General features: G+C 39.9%; 3 protein-coding genes across 3 annotated transcripts in view; 1 reads left to right on the top strand and 2 right to left on the bottom strand.

Annotated features, from left to right (window-relative positions):
- Positions 1 to 348: 348 nt before the first annotated feature.
- LOC119724072 lies at positions 349 to 3,321 on the bottom strand. The gene is made up of 6 exons (XM_038194992.1): positions 3,154 to 3,321; positions 2,574 to 2,675; positions 2,214 to 2,324; positions 1,891 to 1,977; positions 1,349 to 1,468; positions 349 to 1,188 (listed from the first exon to the last, which is right to left on the bottom strand). The coding sequence occupies exons 1-6, from the start codon at positions 3,319 to 3,321 to the stop codon at positions 844 to 846; spliced, it is 933 nt and encodes a 310-aa protein (XP_038050920.1). The 3' UTR covers positions 349 to 843.
- A 1,775-nt stretch (positions 3,322 to 5,096) lies between these two features.
- LOC119724071 lies at positions 5,097 to 6,457 on the top strand. Its single transcript, XM_038194991.1, has 2 exons — positions 5,097 to 5,431; positions 5,943 to 6,457. Exons 1-2 carry the CDS (start codon positions 5,291 to 5,293, stop codon positions 6,276 to 6,278), a joined length of 477 nt encoding a protein of 158 aa, XP_038050919.1. The 5' UTR covers positions 5,097 to 5,290; the 3' UTR covers positions 6,279 to 6,457.
- A 325-nt stretch (positions 6,458 to 6,782) lies between these two features.
- The window catches only part of LOC119723488 (26S proteasome non-ATPase regulatory subunit 1-like), a 36,530-nt gene continuing 22,199 nt past the window's right edge, over positions 6,783 to 21,113 (bottom strand). The window contains exons 18-25 of the mRNA XM_038194167.1: positions 14,715 to 14,829; positions 13,957 to 14,073; positions 13,298 to 13,400; positions 11,682 to 11,851; positions 10,019 to 10,189; positions 9,093 to 9,365; positions 8,392 to 8,467; positions 6,783 to 8,155 (exon numbers count right to left, since the gene is read on the bottom strand). Of these exons, the coding sequence (XP_038050095.1) occupies positions 8,082 to 8,155; positions 8,392 to 8,467; positions 9,093 to 9,365; positions 10,019 to 10,189; positions 11,682 to 11,851; positions 13,298 to 13,400; positions 13,957 to 14,073; positions 14,715 to 14,829 (1,099 nt within the window). The 3' untranslated portion in view covers positions 6,783 to 8,081. The remainder of the gene's footprint in view (positions 8,156 to 8,391; positions 8,468 to 9,092; positions 9,366 to 10,018; positions 10,190 to 11,681; positions 11,852 to 13,297; positions 13,401 to 13,956; positions 14,074 to 14,714; positions 14,830 to 21,113) is intronic.

Genomic DNA, 21,113 nt, shown 5'->3' with positions numbered 1-21,113 from the left:
GTTGTGGTGTGTGCGCATGCGCACTATGATTGTCACAAATCTGCTTACAATTAATGAGAAAAGTGGGGATGGTTTTGAGGTCCCAAAACAAACGCCTAAATTAATAAAAAGCAAAATTCTTTTCGATTCGTTCTTTTTGTTTTATTATTTTATCGTACATGATTTACACAACTTATTAAAAAGAATAAAAACAATCAAAGGAAAAACAGTCGATGAAAAGTTTTATATGGCCTATCTCAAAACATATTGTGATTTGCTATGATAAAAGTTTAGAATTTGCAGGTGTTTTTATTTTAATTATATCCCCGACAAAAAATCTTTAATAAAAGTCGAAATGTTTTACTTTTAGATTAGATACACATACGAAATGTAAAATTAGTTAAGTAAAATTAATAATTCAAACTACATGAATTTAAAAATAAATGGTTTAAAGGTGTTTTATTTGTTCCTGTTAATAAGCGACAAAAGAGTGAATGGTCTAATGTAAAACGAAAAAGGTGAAAAACACATTCATGTGTCCTTGACACATAATTGAGTACCAATAAATACGGTTTGTTGATGTATTATTTTGCATTAGGTTGATCACTAGATTACACACATGTTCCTGTAGGCCATATCTTATAGGCCATCGAAACTTTGACAGGACCACCGCTATATTTCAACAAAATAATGTTGCTGTCATCATTGTTTGTGAATTTCAACAAACCTTCTGGATGAGTTGCTTAGGGTCATTTTTTTGCAAAATTGTGCAATTTGTGGTACATTTATTCATTGTAGTTCGATGATAATGAGCATTTACATATATTTTTTTTACAAGACTTCTTATTGTATGTAGACTAGAGTTTAATGTCCTTTCTTGTGAAGCACCCTGGGTAACCACTTGAGGAACTTGAAGATTTTGATCAATTTCTTCTTCTTGCCAGGAATTTCCCGCTCTTTTGGTGTCGTCTGCTCTGGCGTAATTGGCTCGGGAATCAAGGCGCCATTGTCGATCCTCACGCGCACGGACGGTTTTGATTGGCTGTCCAAATCCACCTCGCCTTCGCTGACTGGCCAGATGTTTTTGACGTCACGGGCATGGCGCCTTCCCGACTTGTACAGGGACAAGTAGATTAGTGTCAGCTTCAGTTTGAGGTGGAGCTTGCTCTTCGTGTTGAAAACTGTGTCTTCAAAGTCCCCTCGGTACACCTGTCAGGAAACAGACGAAAATAAGTTTCAGAAGCTCAAAATAAACGGATAATGGATTTTAAACTGGTTATCAGTTTTGTTTGATATTGGGTTTTTTTCAGTCAGACTCTATGAACATTAGAGAAATACACTGCAAGACATGCCGTGTGGGGTGAATTACCTTGAGAATGTGAAGCGCCTTGATAACGAGGTTGAACTTCAGGTCGTCGAGGTCGTCTGCAATTTCACTTAGGTCCACTTTTACCTCCTGAAAGTTAAAGAGAAAAAAAATTAATGAATACTATCGACAACTATTATGTAGAAGCCTTATTTTGCTAATGGATTTAGATTAATTATGTACTCGACTTGGATATTTCTTATGATGTGATTTTTTTAAAAATAATTATGTTTCCATTTGCGAAGTGCGATTTAGTCGGGGCAGACTGGCTTCAATTAATAATGAAAACGCATTGAACTCTTGGGACTTTTTGTTCTTCTTTTCACTTTTGTTCTTCTTTTCACTTTTGTTCTTCCCCTTGGCAGCCCTGCACTGTCCACGTTCTGTCTTTCGTGTGTAGTGTTTACTTGGTTTCTTATTGTTTGTTTATCTTTTTGTTTTAATTTCAATTTTTTTGTATCTATTGTAATTGAGTGTATATAATTATGTCCATCTGCCGAATAAAATATTAAAAATATTATTATAAAAGGAAATTGCTGTCTTACCTTCAGAATTACGATGGCTTTGAGAAGAAGGGTAAGTTTGAGTTTAGCTACCACGTGACCAGCAAACATCGATGTCAGTGGTTTATCCTGGAAAGGGAAAAAAAGAAGGATGATTATCACTGCCAAATGACCTCAATGTGGCTGCAGAGCTTTTGAAAATGTAATTGGTCAAATCGCTTTTAAAATCTGCAAGTTTGTAGTCATCAATTAGGGTCTACAGAAAAGAGGCAATGACTATTAAAGTTGCTCTTCACCGCCAAACTTTGGGGGAAGTGATTAGGCTTTGAGGGACTAAGTACGAGAAGTGGTCAACTTGAACTTACTTCCAACAGTGAAATAGCCTTCAATATCAGTCGCACTTTGAGTTCGTCGGTCATGTCATCCCAGCCGGGCAGTAGAGTCCTTACGTAGTCCGGATCCTCAAAGTCCAGCGTCTGGAAAAGAGAATAAATTGACAGTTACAATAAATTAAAGATTATGTTACTTGTCTTGTTAGTTTATCTAACGGTGAGCTCAGCTCACTATCCTCAGATCTAACTGAAATAATAGCCATATAAACGGGTTTGATGTGTGCTTTTTGCTTAATACATTTTGATTTTTCTGTGCACTGGCATCAATTCCGTTTGTTCGTCTGACCATCCATTTGTGTCTGTTGGTTTAGGCATTTGTCTGTGTCTCTTTACCTTTAATATATCCAGAGCCTTGAGAATGAGTTTAAGCTTGAGGTCATCGGTCATGTGATCGGGGAACATTCCGCCGACCATTCCATCTTCATCTGGTGTCAACTGAGAGGGAAAACATTTTAAAATGGTGAAGATATGAAAAATGAAATGCAACAATAAAACAATTTTTATTTTCTCAGCATGTGCTTCATTATTAGCTAACAACGACAGGTCATCCGTATTTTTTTCTGCCGAAATGATAAATTAAAGATGTCTGACTGAATGAGCTTTTGAGAAACGTTAAAATCTTCTTCATTTCCAAATGAGAAATCGTAATTGATGGAATGCCCCAAAACCCCCTTTAATTGAGAATGGAAGAACCATTGACTATTGAGTTGATAGTTTCATTCGAGTGATACCGTTCGCTCGTTGCAGGGCGGGGCTACGAGCGAAGTGATACCGTACTTTAATGGTGAAGCGAAAATAAAAGGGAGTTAAGAATTCGAATCACTTTTTAATGAGATATCTTTGAAAGCAGGGAGGACAATTAACAACGGTGGGTTTTTGTTTTGGGGGAAAATGACAATGGAAATATTCTTACTGTGGGATCTCCACCAGGAAGCAGGGCGCCCTCTGTGGCATTCACGGAGTCGACATCTCCCTTGTTCTTCCAACCAAAGAGATCGGTGAAGAACATCATGCAGCCTCCGGTGACGATGAAGACAGCTACAGCGACGACGACAACCAGGAGAATAATCTTGACACTCATTTTCAAGATCGTGTTTGGCTTATCGGAAAACTGACTGGATGATTGTGTCACTTAACAAATTATATAGTACTGGGAATGAAGTATAGAGTTTTGAACGATTTCGATTGTCTTTCGGCAGAGTTGGTATAAAGTTTTGGAACTTTTGACGATGTTGGAAAGTGCTCCAGTTGAGCTCTGGATGACGGAGGAGTTATCAAGCTGGTTGAATTTTGACAGAAGAGACTCCGATATTTATAGGATTTTTTAGATTCAATGGATCAAATAGGGTAACGGAAAGGAAAGTTATGACTAGGAATTTGGGGCACTCCTTGCTTACCGAGCCGATTATGACGCAGGGTTTCCCTGCAGACATTTCCTGGGTTAGGTTTGTGCAACTCATACACGTAGAATACGAACAGGGTGATTCGGGTATATTAATAGGAATGTAGCAGTTATGTTTTGTATACACTTTCAACAGGGATGATATGTCGCTTCTGTTTATCTCTGTAGGGTGGGGTGCGTGGGTGGGTATACGGTTGAAGAGGTAAGGATAGGCCCCTGGTTTTAGACCTCGATGATTCAATGATGACACTAAAGCAGAGAAGATTACAATGTAACCATTTATTAAAACCCTCCTGCTATTTAAGAGGTCACAAACGGTCAAAATGTCCTTCCTCACCCCCTGGCATACTGTTAACAAACCAATGGGGGAGGGGTGGTGGTGGTGGTGTGGTGGTGAGGATGGGGTTATGGTGGGTGACATGGGGGTGCGGTGGGCCTGGGGAGGGTTAACCCCCAATGCCAGGATAGAACAACAGTGTTCACGTGTCCCCCACACGTGCGGTGCTCATTGAGTGTGCCTTGTCTAAAGCCTCACCTAAAAAAAAAATGGTTTCCCCATCTCAAGACTCTGATGGGGAAGAGGCCGAAGAGGGACACGAGAGGCATAGACTTCAATCAGGGGCGTGCCCCCGGCGCCCCCTTTCAGTAACGCCACTGTGTTTTGGGGTGATTTGGGGGTTTGGGGTTGGGGTACTATAAAGACAACCCAATGACGTGCCAAGTGCAGACATTACGTCACCCTTGCACGGGAATTAGTCCTGAACCTTCACGTACCCTTGACCAGTGCAGTGGCCAAAAAAAAGAGGAACAATCCCATATCACCATGTTTACTTAGTCCAGTCAGGCTGTTAATTCCATGCGAGTGTTTCTATAACAGCTTGAAGCGACGGTAATAGTGAGTGTCGAGTGACGATTAAGTTCTATGGATGGGAAAGTCAGGAAGTGCGTGTACTATTATTGCACGGAAGTTGCAGGAATGGCAGCAATTGGGCCAAGCTGTGGTCATACCTTGTAATAGATTTTGACTATTATTTGCTAGATTTTCCTATCTTTGTCAGATGTCCTTGATATGAGAGCCAAGTTAAGTTTTCCGACTCTTTATGAAATAGCCGATTGTGAGAGAAAGAAAAAAGAGAAACGTGTAAAAACTGTTGGTCAAGTTTTGGCTCACAACTGCCCAGCACAAAACACAACTGCATAATAGGTTTAGTTTGTCATTTTTGTTATGACAAACCAGCCTACTCAAGAAAAGTGCATTTCTCGGGTCCGGCTCTGCGGAAGTCTGCTCCGAAGTCCAAAGTCAACTCGGCAAGGAAGTACGGTGTTGGTTCCCATGGAACTGTCACAACACTCTTGGTGTCTGATGTCCGAGGATGGGCCATGAAATGACAAAAAACACCGGAATTGCATGACAATTGGGACCATCCCTCCAAGTGTGGGCATGGACTATGCAAACAAAAATAATGCATTTATTTACATTCAAAACAATGCCGATTTGAGAGAATCTGGGAAATGCATATAAAGGCGTCACTCGACCACACATCATCATTCAAACCATCACTTCCATACTCCAACTTCAAGAGCACCTGCATCCTTTCCAGTGCTGAGAAGTTTCGAGAATTTCCGAGAATTTCCGAGACGCGAGTTGATGACAACCATGAAGTGCTCGTCCTTCTTCTCAGGGCTATTGCTGATAGCCTCCTTTGCTTGCCTCATTTGGGCGTCCCCGGCATCGAGGCAGCCACAAGAACTGAGCCAGACTGACATTGTTGTCCTGGCGAATAAGCTGGTAAGTTTTTTTCTCAAAGTGTATCAAGTTTCAAAAATTCAAACTGTTACTTTACTGGCTTCGCTTAGAATGCTAATCAAGCACTTATTCGATGAAGATGACGTGTTTCATGACGTTTACACTCCGTGTTTTGAAGTTAATTTTCAAGTCACATGATTGATTGGTATCCAAAGAAATTCTGCTTACGTATTCACAAACAACAAAAAAATTCGAATTAGAAGTGTTTTTGAGACACAGTTGAAATTCAGTGCGCAATGCACTGTCCTTTTCGTAAAAAATACAGTTTTCATCTAAAATTCGTTAGTGGTGGATATAGGCCTATCTTGAATAGCATTCAACCCACTCATCTCGGCAAAACGCAAAGCCGTTTGCTTAATATTTTCAGAAAACATGTTTTTGTGGTGGAATAAATTTGGCCAGTCTATTATAGCTTTTGATAGACGAGAAGATAAGAATTGTGATTCTGGCGACTTGTTATTTTTCCTAATTGTTTTTTTTTCTTTCTTTTTAGCCATGGGAATTGCGCGTTCTGTACGATCTCATCATCGACCTTAACACCGACGACATCCGCAAGGAAAACTACATCTGGCATGCCTTTGAGCTCCTCAAGTTCAAGAAGTACCAGGCCTACATCTGGTTCTACGACTGGCTGGTCTACCAGAGCGGTTACGACGGGTATGGTCCCGGTAGGCACACACCGCGCCACGGTGGGCACACTCCGCGGGGCGGACACGGCGGACGGACCCGTGGGCACGGCCACGGCGGGCCTGGTAGACGCACGCCTGGTCACGGCGGGCCTGGACGGCATACACCTCGCGGTGGTAGGCACCACCACGGAAGGCATTAGGAACAGCGGGAAAAATGGAATGATGGTGATCTTGGAAGGAGACAGGCATCGCTAAAGATGCCGATTTAAACTTATTTTAGATCTGAAGCATAGGCCTATTCCAATCATTGTTCAATACATTTATGATATCACTGACGACAAATTAACAGACCTTATTTGGAAGATAAATTTTAGAAAACTTGTAAATAGACATTGCTTGTGCACGATATCGAGTAAATTTTCAAGAAAATTTTTCTGATAACCAAAATTTGACCCAAGTTTCTCTATTTCTTTTTTAAACTGGAATCATCATCAACGGTTGTATCTTTATATCCAATTATGGTAGCTGTATAGACATTGACGTGCATCTTAGCATTGACAAAATTATATCAGTTATAAACATTATTGTCGCAACTTTAAATAATGACCAAACTTGCAGAGATTCCTAGAAACTACAGATCCAAAAGAAGAGAAGCTATGTTTGTATTTTCAGTCACAAATTCAGTAATAAATAAGAATACACAATTAAACCTACTGTGTTTGCATTTATTTTCAACACCTGCATGTATGTACTTTGGTACTTTTTAAAGTTTTAAGTAAATGACAAAGTACAAATATTCATAATTTCATTTGTCAGAAGAACAGTCATACATAAACAAAACATTTGTTTCCAAGTTGATTACTTATCATTCGATTCAAGCTTACCCTGACAAATTGCAGAAACCATTAAAAAAAACCGTGATAACTTTTAGAACAATGGGGGAAAGGATGGTTGGAGGAATTAAAGAGAACGACTTTGGGAAGTGAAAAACACACCCTTAATATTGCAGCTGTTTCCTATATTAAATAAATGGCCAATTTGTATGTGTTTGTAGGGAAAAAGTGCTGTTAGTTTTGCTTAGTATCCGCTTGTATAATGTTACTAAACCCTAACTCTCCTCAATCCTCCAAAATCCCTTTGCTGGTTTTGGATGATTTTAGAGGATTGAGGATGAATGGCAAAGATGTATCGCTTTTTTGTGGAGGATGCATTACGTCAAGCCAGTAGGCCATACCCTGCGTTGGTTATACTCAGCCATGCACAAATAAGCCCAGCGTTTCTCTCGTATTTCATCCGCACTGCTTCTAAACACCATTTGCACTGCCTCAAACCATAGCAGTAATTGGCAGAGGATTTTGGAGGATTGAGGCAGTGGTCACCCTCCATAGACTAAATTGAAGAAAAAAACGATGATTTTGGAGGATTGAGGCTGAATCCAATTTTTTCTTGGTGGCAATTTGAAGTTTTTTTGCAGGATTGAGGTTGCATCCTAGCCAGAGGGCCTAGGGACTAATCCAGTAGCCAGGTAGCACTGAAATTAATGCAGTCATAAGCTGATCCTTAATCCCAACATAATCCCATTCTTAATCCTTGATGTGCTCAAACAGCTCAGGATGGTAGGATAAGGATTCCTCCTCTTCTTATACTCCATCTTTAGTCTTCCAGCTTGAGATAACCTTGAAATGAATGCAGTCTTAATCTGATCTTAAATCCCATTTTTAATCCCATTATAATCCCATTCTTGATGCGTTTAAATGGCTCAGGAAGATCCGGCTCTCTTCTTCCTCTTGAGTCCTCCAGCTTTAACCTTGAAATGAATGCATTCTTAATCTAATCGTTAATCTCATTGAAATCCCCTTAATCGCCAATGTGCTCAAATGGCTCAAGAGATTCAGGTCCTGTCTCTCTGCATCATCTTGGGTCCTCCACCTCAAGTTAATCTTGAAACAAATGTAGACTTAATCTGATCCTTAATCCCATTCAAATCCCCTTCTTAGCCCATCTTAATCCTCAATGTACTCAAACGGCTCAGGAGGTTCAGGCTCTTCCTCTTCTTCCTCCATCTTGGGTCCTCCAGCTGAAGATGTAAACCAAGAAACAAGACGTTTTCAGTCAGAAAACAAAACTCAACACACTGAAACGAACTTCAGTAAATATTCATTATCAACATCTACAAAAAATATTCAAATCAAAAAATTGTATGGAGACATTAAGTACAACAAAACATTAACTTGAGGATCGTGATATAACTGTCAATTATTTTGTTTACCCTTCCTCGAACCCCTTCGACTGTTTATTTGATAATTAACTGACCTGGGACATTGAGTACAATTTCCTCTGGTTCATCTTTTGCCGTGTCCTTCATCATAATGATGCCACCGTCAGAGAGCTGAAACAAACAGATTAACACACGTCATCGCCAATTAGTAATTGGCAATTGTATTTCGATAATACTGATAGCGCTCTATAAACCATTGTCATGTTGCGCTCATCTTGATTTTTCGTATTCAAATCAACGTAACCAAAGCGAGGCTGGAAGGAAAACAGTCTGGTGCCTTTTTGCACAAAAACATTATCATTAAGTATTGGTATTGGATACAGGGAACATGACTGAAATGGTGGCAGCATGATAAAGGTCTATAGCAAACACTTATTCGGTCAAGGAGATCACAAAAACATTCAAATCACAAGTCTCATCACAATTAAATCACAAGTCAGTCACAAGTCAATCTCACTTTGTCGCACGTCAAATCACACGTCAATCCAGAGTAAAAGAACAAGTCATCACAAAGTCCAATCACAAGCAAACCGAGGATGAATAACAAAGGTATGCCTTTAATTATCACACTTCATTTGAATTGCTTGCGAGTTGATTTCGGACTAAATGACTTGCGACTGACTTGTGATTTTTTGTGTCACTTATGATTGACTTGTGATTGTTTGTGATTTCTTATGATGGACTTGTGATTGTGATGACTTGTGACTGACTTCACTTCAACCCTTGTCCCACTAACCTGTTTGACAGGCACATATCTGGCGCCCTCTACTGTGGACAACACCTTGAGCTGAGGGACCATGATTCTCGCCGGCGAGGCGAGAATCTCGAAGGGGGGTTCCACTTTCTTTTCTTTCTTCTCCTCAGTTTCCCCTTCCTTGCTCGTCGATGTCTCTTCGGTTTTATCCTTGGAGTCTTTCTCGATTTCTTTGGATTCCTTTTTCTCCTTCTTGTTTTCCTTTTCCTTCTTGTCCTTGTCTGTATCTTTTTCTTCTTCTTTGATTGGCTCATCCTGAAAAAGCCGAAACGTTTTTTTTTTTTTTAAATCAATGGTCAATTTTCAACAAGAGGGAAATATGTTAAACCTTTAGAAAAATGTCTAATTGCGGTTTATTTCAGTCAAATATGAATTTAATTGCAATGTTACATCTGGGTAGGCAGAAGCACTTTATAGCAGCAAAGTGTCTATCCCAAGGACACACAAACACCACAAACCCCAGGCTGAAATTGAGCCCACAATCTGAAACAAAAATTAACTGTACTACATTGTATTACATTGTATCTATTGCATAGTGAATCTTAAAGAGGTTGTGGAATGCTCGAAAACATTTCCGTCATTTTTCGTGTATATGTAGCCTAAGGTGTGATGAAATAAAAACGACTATTGCGTCTGTCATGAAATGAGTACAAAATGTACTTTTGAGAGCTGTTTTTCAGGTCCTGTTTCGACCCGAACGTGCAATTTTTGTAAAAGTCGTCATTGGGGGCAGCAAACAAACCATAGTAAATCGTGACGTAATGAACAGGACTCGTTTATACTACGCTGCATCGGGAGTCCTGTTTATTACGTCGAAAATCATACAGTGCTGTGCTGGTTTGGGGCGGTACAGAGAGTAACAGGCAGGGCAGTTTAGGGCAGTACAGGGACTATTTAGGGGTACATACCACTTCCATTTTGGATTCCGCTTCCTTTCGTTCCCGTTTCTTGGCCTTTGCCGTGATGGACAGGACAGCGGTGGCCACTTTTTCCTTCTCCTTTTCCTTGGGCGTTTCCAGAGGGGGTGTGTACGCATACATAGACGGCTTGGCATTGGAACGGATCTGCAGGACTGGCATCTAATGAGGGAAAACAAATTGGGAAACCACTTGTCCATGTTCATTGATATTATCTAAAAAAACCTGGGTAGGTTTCTGGATTAAGTCAGGGATTTCCATTCAATTTAAATTTCAATAACATTTATTTCCATTCCCTGGGTCGGTTTCTGGATTAAGTCAGGGATTTCCATTCAATTTAAATTTCAATAACATTTATTTCCATTCAAAGCAAAACATCAAATAACCATGAAAACATGAAGTCATTGTTTTAAATAAAGGCAACGTTATTCGGGAATGTATCGGACAGATTCCCATTAGTTCATTTTATAAGAAAACAATTAGGTTATTTTTGAAGTTGGTCAAGATTTAATGACCAAAATAAAGCTCTTGGTATGTGTCATTGATATTTCTGAGAATGAATGACAAACTAGTATTTGAAATTGAGAACAAATCATTCCCGTTGGTCCATTTAATGAGGGCAAAGTGAGATATTTATAAAGTTCATCAAGGATTAAATGACCAGAACTCCCTTGGTACTGTATTTGGATAAACTATTTTTACTGTGGCCTCGTGGTTAAGGGCACTGATTTGTGGTCTGCGGGTAAAGCTGCAGGTTGTGGGTTCGAGTCCTGGCAGGGTCATGGTGCGTGTGCCCTTGGGCAAGGCACTTTGTCACTCATTGCTTCTCTCCACCCAGGAGTAAATGGGTACCTGTAGGCAGAGATGGTTATTGTGATTGAATTAGCTTCCTTGCGCCTAACAGGCTGCATCGAGCTGTATACTCCCCAGGGAGCTGAGATGGTATTTGGAATGTTTCATGTAATAAAGGGGTAATAATGATGTAGCGCCTTGAGCACCAGTCCTGGTGGATACGTGCGCTTTATAAATATCCACTATTATTATTATTATTATTATCAACAATAATTTAATATAGCTCTATGGACTGGAATGACTTGCGATGGATTTGTGATGGACTTATGTTGAACTTGTGACAGGCTTGTGATGAGCTTGTGATGGACTTATGTTGAACTTGTGACAGGTTTGTGATGGACTTATGTTGAACTTGTGACAGGTTTGTGATGGGCTTGTGATGGACTTATGTTGAACTTGTGACAGGTTTGTGATGGGCTTGTGATGGACTTATGTTGAACTTGTGACAGGTTTGTGATGGGCTTGTGATGGACTTAAGTTGAACTTGTGACAGGTTTGTGATGGGCTTATGTTGAACTTGTGACAGGTTTGTGATGGACTTATGTTGAACTTGTGACAGGTTTGTGATGGGCTTGTGATGGACTTATGTTGAACTTGTGACAGGTTTGTGATGGGCTTGTGATGGACTTAAGTTGAACTTGTGACAGGTTTGTGATGGGCTTATGTTGAACTTGTGACAGGTTTGTGATGGACTTATGTTGAACTTGTGACAGGCTTGTGATGGGCTTGGGATGGACTTATGTTGAACTTGTGACAGGTACGTGATGGTTTTGCGATTGACAACGCTGGGGTTTATGCTCACCTTCAAGTCCGCGTTGAGTCCGACGACCGCAGCCGGGGTGAAGGAGAGAGACAGGAAATGGGCCAGGGGGAACCAGTACCAGAAATGAATGAAGACGAGCACGCCCACGACAGACGACATGTGGGTGTGGCCTGAGGCAGACTGCATACTGATGGTCATGTTACGCCCACCTGTCAATCAAAAGACGGGTTAGTGGGGATGCTGGAGAAACTGGACTGACGGGTAAAGCGACTGACGATATAAGTCAGCCCATGCCAAAATCAGGTACTTTTCAACCAATTATTATTTGTACACTTCACCTGTTTGTCTTTAACCTGTACTACATTGTACTTGTATCACACTTTACTAGTTTGTATTTATTGCCAGATGAATCCACATAATCATTCAGTGATGGGGTGGTCTACATGTATGGCGACACAGGTAGGCAAGTTACAGGTAGGGCATTTTGGGGTGGTATGGCAACTGTCGGGCTCCACAAAAAAAAAAAAAAAATCCCCCATTTTTCCATTCCCCCCCCCCTCTATTTTTTCCCCTCCCATTACTTTGATTCCATGAACAGACTGGTTTTGCTATGGGGCATCACAAATTCGTGTACTTTTTTCTGAATTGAAATCAACAACTCACATGCACCCGTGCTCAATGACCAGACAGAAAGAAATGACAAATAGACTGACAAACATCCATTTCAACCTTGCAACCCTCCCCCCATGTGCATATAATACTAATTAAAAGACATCCTTGTCCTCTCACTTTCCTAGACAAATCAAACACCTCCCCCTCCAAATCATGAAAACAGCCTTTCCCAAGCCCTACAAAACACCATTAAAACGACACGCTGGAAGGCCGTAGCCACGGCAACATTACACTAACGACTTGCTGGCCAAACACATTTTGTTTGATCACGCAGGAAATAATACCCAGCTCCTTGGAGAGATGTCCAAAATTTGTAATTATCATTCTCAACTATCATCATGATTACAAAATATTTCTTTCCGTAAAGAGGTTTTTCTCCCTTCCACATCTTTGGGGAGGGGGGGGGGAGGTGTCATGGAGATGCTAAGCACAGATATCTGCTCAGCACAGAATACTGGCTAAAATGGGTACCAGCCAAAATGTCATGGGATGTACATTAAGCTGGAGACTGGTTCCCACCTTTTTAATGCTTAGCACATAAATTTGTTAAACAGTAATATTCTGCGTAACAGCTCAATGACATTGGGCCGAGGCTCAAATCCCACACAAGTGAGTTAGTGAATTTTATGTGTCATCTGGGGTCAAGTAACTTTAATTTAAAGGTTCGTTGTTGTTTTTACAGTCTTATAACTATAGAACTTCTGGACCAATTGATCTCAAACTTGGCAGTTATGTAGACAGGGAAGTGTTATAGTATTTCCTGTTTCTTGCTGATTTCGTCAGTTTGTCGATTTTCCCAGGAATAGCATTCAAGCTTTTCCTCCCACCTCTAAAATCAAACATTTCTTCATTCTCTACTCTCTTTCGTTTCTTCATGCCTCCAAGCTACAGTGCTCCTGTATTTTTGAGGAACTCTTTGCTTGATTGCCAGGGAAAAAAATGCAAAAAGAAAAATTAAATGAATAGAAAACAAATGATCTCACCTGCATCAATTATACCCTGGGCTAGGATGGCTCCAAACTTGGCCATAACGTCTTCGTGTTTGTCGCCGATAGTCTTGGTATATAAATTACGGAATGTGGTCACCTGCAGAAAAATATGATAAAATATTAAGATTGCTCTGCTTGTGTAACATTATTTTAATTTAATATTGATTTATTTATTGTTTCGTTAGTTTGCGCTAGTTATTTTAAGGGAAGTGTGGGGTTGGTTTCGGCGACATTTAAATTCTGAAGTTGCTTTTGTTTGTACTAAAAAAAATCAAGCTGGTCTTTAACAACCCAACATACACAAGTGTTTAAGTGAAACCCTTTCAGAAAATGTCTTTAAAACCTTCTTGAAAATGCCCAAATCCACCACTGTGCAGTAGTTCAATGACACTTAAACCTAAACCCTCTGAAATCCTACAGAATCCACCAGATTTGGAGGATTTGTTGGATAGAGGGACGTACAGCCCAATAGGAATTACGTTGCACAGGACTTGATACCCCTTGAAAGCAAAAGTATGCAAAATTGAAAGTGGAGGGTTTTTGAGGATTCAGGCAGTTTTCTATCAACAAACACCCAGGCAGTTTTGTGTTGTTCCATCAATCAATCAATCAATCAATCAATCAATTAAGAAGATGCTGCAGGTTGACTTTACCTTGGGGCAGGTGTTCTCATTGTGTTGGATGAGCACCATGGCTGAGGCGATCAGTGCGCCTTGTCGGACGTAGGTGACAGAATCGCTGATCATCGGCTCCAAGAGACTCAAAACCTCCTAACAGAAATCAATCACAAAAATCAATACCGATCAATAACATAATAAATTATCGATCAACCAAATAATTAATCAATTGCCTGACATAGGTGACTGAATCTCCTCATGGGTAGAATCAATCCCAAAAATGATCGAGACTGACCAACATATACATGTAGTGTACAGTCATCAATAAGCAATAAATAGGATACCGTGGTGAAGGAAAATGGGTCTCAAAACTACCTCGGACTAACAAAATTTGGAAGGCCAATATTTAGGGATGATCTTTTGATTCTCATGTCGGGGAATTAGTGGGTCATTTCATAAATTTGGTTTCCAATTTTTGTGTGTCCCTGTTACATCTGACATGTATATAACATTTTGTTAAAATTCAGGACAAAAAGCCTTCTATCTCCAAGGGTGATATGTAAAGCAAAGTACCTGCCAACAAATACGAAATATTGTGAAGTAAATTTAATGATACTTGCATGGCAACATACACAGGTCATGTGTAACAAGGACACACACAAAAATGTCCCACTTTTGGACCCCACAATTACGGAATGACTCGAACTTTTCTTCAGGAAAACAAAAGAATTCATCATTTCAAAAATGTAGATGTCGCCAGCAGAACACATTCCACAGATAATGAATACTCGTACCTTATTTCCTGTCCCGGCACATGAGATTCCTAGCGCCATGGCAGCCCCGTACCGGACGTGGGGGTTGTAGCTCTCCGACAGGAGGGACACGACGCTGGGGACCTGCTCTGGAGTCCTGCGACACAGAAGCGAAAAAATGGAGGGATTGTAATTTGACTGAGAGGGATGGCATGTGATTACTTCTCACCCTTCAAGATTAATTTCAATAAATATATTCAAGATTTTCAGTAAACAGCACTTCATGAAAACAACATTCCCTGTTTTCACTTTCCCTGATATTTCTCGGAGAAATTTCCAAAGTTCCTCGGGAAATATATTCACTTCAATGAGGTTGCTGGGAAGTCAAGAAGTGGTTGCAACAAAGCATAGAGGTACTGACATGTATCAACACGGCATAAACACTCAAAAGCCACCATAGCCAGTCAGTTACTGGACACAACTTGGACATGTAGCACAATTATGACGCCAAACTGATGAAAACCTTTCCCTTCTGGGTCACTTCAAATTCTCTGAGTTTTCCCTGATTCGTTGTGTTTTTCCCAAGTGAAAGAATACGTACATGTACATGTATGCAGATTGTTCCACTTTTTTCCAGCAAAGCGGAGGACTTTTGTTTTAGGGATTAAAAGGTTCTCAGCTAACATGTCCAGGATTTAGTGTAAATAAGATATGATAGGAGAAAGAGTGGGGTTCAGGTTCGGCTGGGAGGTTTTGGGTAGGAGTCGGAGGCAAAAAGTGTGACTGAGGTGTGTATACTTTGTATGCGTTTATAAAAGCCTCTTTTACAATGTAAGTGTTTTTTTTTGGCTGGTCAGCTGGATGTGTGAATGACCTGGGCATGATGAAAAGGTCTCTCGGTCACAGTCAGGGTTTGATATGAGATCAAGGCTGGATGAAGATTATAAAACACCAGAGTGAAATAACGTCCTTTTTTTTACTGGTAAGTATTCCTGGAAATGAAATATTGAAGTGTTTATGGAAATATACCAGTTAAGCACAGCTATATTTTACTGGTACATATTTAACCCTAATCTCACCTAAAGCCACAACATACTACTAGTAATAAACTGTAGTTTGCAGTACTTCAGCATATAATTGGGCACAGCACTCATAGTATTTTCTAGTATTTGGGTCGAAATGAACTCTTTGGGGTTAGGGTTAAGCTGAGCTGAAGTGATTTTTGTTATACTGGTACATATTCTTGCCACTTTAACACAATATTTATGATGTTTTTTCAAAAGTTATAGGAAAGTGTGGTCTAGATAAATTTTCGCTAGAATGATTTTTGAAGGGGAGAATTTTATTTCTTGCAGAGCGCCTTGACAGCAAAAAAACAAATGCAATTCAGGAAAAAAAAATAACCTTTTGCTAACATCCTTGCTTGGAACAAGCCTGCACACACTGCATCATTCTTTTAATTCTATAAATGAATATGAATAGATGTTCATTAAATGTACCGGCAGCTGAAACTTAAACTGTGCCTTTGCTAATAAAAACCTGTTGAAATAACTAACTGAAGTCAGAAGAATGCTTGTTAAAGAGCCAACCCAAACAACCCAAGTCACTACTCATTTGAACGAGTGCAAATGACGTCAAACACTGACCAAATTGTTTTGGAAGAAAACAAATGAAACTAATGAGGACAAAGACAATGTGACAATTGGCGTTTACACAATCTAACGATGCTAGAATTACACAACAATGGCTTAATTAGACGGAGCTTAATAATGAAGCTGGAATACGTCAGGTTTTTTTATTACGTCACGTTCACAGCGAAGGGGAAAGATCCGTTTGTGGTTCATTAACCTGGTGAATCGTAGAGAATTGCCTAACGAGTACAGGATTGCGCCTAAACATGGCCACAATGGACAGGTTGCCACAATGGGCGACAAAATTGGACATGCATGTAGCAAACATATGCAGACTTTCTCAATTAATCAGGGGGCGGGGGAGGGGGGAGGGGGAAGATGAAAAAAACCCACTTTAGCCTGAACACTTTGCAATTGATGTTGAAGCTTGGCCTATTGTTGTACAATTTAGGCTTCAGTGCACACCCTGGAGTAAATCAAATTAGGTTTTGCCCTTCACCAACGTTTAAACACTGTATACTCAGTGTGTTACCTCCCGAGTAAAAGTTGGAAAAAATCACTCGGGTGGGACTCGAACCCACGACCTCCTGCTTTCCAGTGCAGATGTCTTACCACTCGACCACCGAGCTAACGGGATCGGTTGGCTGGTTCGAATCTGATGTACAAAGCAGCGGGTATTGCATAAACTATTTTAAGATGGAATTTTGCATTGGGGTGATATAAATCATATTAGGTTTTGCCCTTCACCGACCTTTAAACACTGTATACTCAGTGTGTTACGTCAGTTTTAAACGCTTTACACCCTGGAGTATTGAAACATATGAGGTTTCGGCAAGAAGTAATCGTACAAATACTGTTAAAATCACTCTTGTGAATCCGTTTTTGTGGCCTTTGGCTGTATATCAGAAGTTTGCTGGGAAATTTTGCCTTTTGCAAATTTCGACATTTTCTGCAAACTAAACCCGGCTTTGAAGGGGTTCAGATCCAGAAAAAAAGGATTTTGAATACAACACCAATAATGGGTTTATGTAGATGATGGTGTTAATGTGCCAGAAAATACCTACGCGTTTAAAGTCAGGTCGCTAGACTAGGACCCTACATAATTCCGACATCATGTACGCAGGGTGTAAGCTATACCAGGGACCAGCCGTCAGTGATGAATGGACATCACCATAACAGCCTTCTCCCCAGACCTAATTATTTGGGTAATTATCAGAAGGCCTTTAGAACTTCTACACCTGCCCCTCCAGAACTAATTACAATATGTTTTGTCTTGTACATGTAGGTCTGTTAATCATTAAAAAAAGTCATCTACAATGAAATCCTCTGCAATCACCACATCATGTTAACTACATCTTCTCAAAGGTCTAGGATCAATTTGAGACGGTGGGAATTCAAAACACTGCCAAAGGGTTGCATGATTCTTGCTCTATGGTTTTTTCTAAAATTGTTTGACTTTGAAAACTGTTTGGCTGTTTCTTTAATTTTTCTTAGCTGAATTAAAAAAAAACTCAATTACTAGATGCATGACTTGTTAATTAGTGATTTCAATGTCATTTTAAAAATGCGAGGTCTTCTAACGTACAAATGGAATTCTTTCCTTTATTTTTTTTTTACAAGAGCCATGGTTTGGCATGTTCAGTATGCAGAATAATTAGGCCTTGCAGTGAATTTACATGTATACTGAGATATTTTCAGTTAATAATTTTAATTACAGGTACATTATGCGCTACACGACTATTATCCAACTCAAGACTCCAGAGAAAGAAGATTTCAACTCCACATCATTTAAGTGTTAAGAGGAAAAAATCCCCGGAGAGATTCTGATTGAAAAAAAAACACATTCAGTAAGTTGTTAATGGCAAAACACCCATGTAGTGAAATCACTAAATTTTTAAAAGTAATGCTGAATTTCTTCAAGAAAAAAATCGACAATTCAATTTTTTTGAACCTCATTTTCAGGTTGACAATTACAAAAACCAGAGCACCGACTTGTCTTTCTGCCGAGATGGACAACGCTCGGGACAAACAAGGGCGGATCCAGGGGGGCCAAAGGGGGCCATGGCCCCCCCACAAAACGAAACCAATTTTTTTTTTATGTGACATCGCAATAAAGGCAGGCAATGAGTACACCACCATCTTTTCCTCAAAAATACATTGGTTAAAGTGGTCAGAAATTGCCTCAGATCGCACCACAGAGCATCTAGAATCCAAAAATTTTTCGGGGCCCTTACATAAAAAAGTGGTTAGCTCGCCAGCACCAAATCCTCCCCTGCAAATCCTAAAAACAAGGCAACAAACGTCCATCCAGGCAGAATCGCCATTCCAAAAAGTAAAACCTCTGTTACCAGAAAACCCAGAGCAAAACAAACAATGGGCAGATGTCCATCTGCAAAACCCATCAATCTCAAGAAAAAGAATAACCTGTTTGAAAGCGGGTGGGAGCTCTACGCTGCCTCCAGGAAAATAAGGGACTCCTATAATTGCCAGATAAATTACACTCCCTTCTTGGACTTGTTACAGATTCTCTGTATGGGTTGAAGTACCCCCACACTCCAGACAAGGCAAAGGGGCATCTGTTTATACTATTCACTTTTATGGGGCAAAGAGGTGATTATTTCTGGTCGCAAGAGGCCCTAGGAGTAACCCTCCCTATCATTGGTGTTTATTTTTGCTGGGAGCGATCTCCTCTCACAAAAAAACCCTGGCCTTGTGGGTGTCTCTCACTGTCCCTCTCTTGGGAATATGTTTCTTTTGTGTGGAGACATTCCTCTGATTGGGGGTAGGGAATGGTGAAGATGCATGTAGTTGCTTCAAGAGCCGAGTTGTGGTGTAACTGTATCATCATGGGTTGTCATGTGTTTGTTTTCCCTCCATATCTCAAGACAACAGGGTGAAATTAATCTAGAAACAACAGGAAACTCCACTGCGCTTGTGAGTATGATCTTGCATCTTCACTTGGTATAACTTGATTTTTCCCCTTCCTAGATGGTTGTAAGTTTCTAACTAACTTCATAGTGAATACTGTCAGTGAAACATGCTTTCTACTATGGTTGGGGCAAAAATGTAACTCACTCCAAACCCACAATTGTATCAAATTTGAATATTTGGGATAAACGAAGGTTCTACAATTGAACATTTCCAAATTATATAAAGCCAGGGCATTAAAGAAACAAAAAACAAAATTACAACAAATTTTGTCTGAGTTTGACACACACTTCATGTTTGAAAGTAGTAAACCAAAGACCTAGTATAAAAACTGTACCTAACGCTACCTGTTTTGAATGAAAAAGACCCTAAGTTGAGTTTTACGGTTATTGTAATTCAAAGAGAACTGCTTTACATGATAATGTGCTGAAGAAGGTTCAGCTGTCACTTATTTCATGGAAATTGATGTCCCTATTTTCGCTATAAAGAATGTGCCACACTGCTATTGCTAATGGGTAAAAACTGTCAAGTGCAAATGTAAACACTACAGTTGTGTTTGTTTTGGGAGTTTATTCAGAAGGGTTTCTGGATGGAAAAGCCAAGGGGGTTTGAGGCATTGGGGACGTCCATAAGGGCATTTGTTTGTCTTGCAAATCATTGAACAAATACTCCTGATATCTTGTGAAGACATGGACTTTGCAAAAGCAAACTAACAAATGTTTTTGCTCCAAGAAGAAACATATTTTTTAATGTTGCATTTTGGAAGACCTAAAAAGAAGACAGTACTAGAGAGAAAGATTGTGGACAGTTATATGGCCTTAAGTCCATATTGTCTGTCGTTAAAAAATTTCTGCATTTTCTGATATTTCAAATATTAAGGCTGCATATTTAAAAGAAAATTGTGTGGAGCTTGATTCGATTTGGAAGTTCAATATTTTTTTATAAAAACTTCTTCAGATGATGGAACAAATGTTAACAATTTGTGAAACAAGTTCCAAGATTTTAGGCTAGATAAAATTGAAAAATTTTAATTTCAAAAATTTCCCTGAAATTTGACCCTCTGGATAAAATTTAAGATTTCAGATCCTGCTTGACAAAAACCAGGCTTGCAACCTTTCCCCAGAGAGACTCGAACCCATAACCTCCTATTTTGGGACCTCCTTTTTTGAAGAAACGAAGAATTGAAGGATTTATCATAACCACACTCAACCGCTGAGCTCATCTGGTTCAGTTGGCACAGTCTTGTACTTAATCATGTTAATGGCAAGCTTCTCCTAATATTGTGACTATGGACAAGAGAAAAGACCGACATGAGCTAAGTCAATATTTTCTTCCTTTCCGCGGTGGGTAAACTGCTGGACCAGACAGTGAACCAACAAACACCCCCTCGCCTGATTTTCTTCCGGCTGCTACACCGACACGTTTCGTAGCGTCGGTCAAGAATTGCCGGTCATTAACGCTATAACTACATCTCGATCGGTCTGCGCTGCACTTAATTAAAGCCTTAAAAACACACACGTACCGTAACACCAAGGACCTTATTCTAATGACCGTTGAAATTGAGGGGAATAACACGATGATTAACGCGACTCACGGCTGTCCGGAAAATCAATATTCTAGACAAAGGGCAAGGATTGTTTCACTCATAGTGAAAATGTTAGTTTACTTTACAAATGAAATCGTTTGTTAACTTTTTTCGGAGAGACATTTTGTTTGATGGAGACTGCGCCATTCATCTTGGGCTTTTGCCAATGTTTCTCTAAAGTTAAAATACTGCAGGGAACCAGTCACATGATTAACAAGAAATACCATGACTTTTTGGCTGGTAACCTGTTTTTTATTGTTGGGTTTTACCCTCTGAAACCATAGCCTCCCTCTCTGG

This window comes from Patiria miniata, unplaced genomic scaffold (assembly GCF_015706575.1).
Source record: "Patiria miniata isolate m_02_andy unplaced genomic scaffold, ASM1570657v1 HiC_scaffold_17, whole genome shotgun sequence".
Lineage (NCBI taxonomy): Eukaryota > Metazoa > Echinodermata > Asteroidea > Valvatida > Asterinidae > Patiria > Patiria miniata.
This window is presented reverse-complemented; position numbering and strand designations above follow the sequence as displayed.

Bases quoted from the DNA above. Each gene is read 5' to 3' on its own strand.
- LOC119724072 (XM_038194992.1), bottom strand. From the start codon at position 3,321: ATGAGTGTCAAGATTATTCTCCTGGTTGTCGTCGTCGCTGTAGCTGTC. The intron at 2,676-3,153 runs GTAAGAATATTT...TTTCCCTCTCAG, and splicing joins TTCCTGGTGGAGATCCCACA to TTGACACCAGATGAAGATGG. The intron at 1,978-2,213 runs GTAAGTTCAAGT...TTCCCTTTCCAG, and splicing joins AGGCTATTTCACTGTTGGAA to GATAAACCACTGACATCGAT.
- LOC119724071 (XM_038194991.1), top strand. From the start codon at position 5,291: ATGACAACCATGAAGTGCTCGTCCTTCTTCTCAGGGCTATTGCTGATA. The intron at 5,432-5,942 runs GTAAGTTTTTTT...CTTTCTTTTTAG, and splicing joins TTGTCCTGGCGAATAAGCTG to CCATGGGAATTGCGCGTTCT.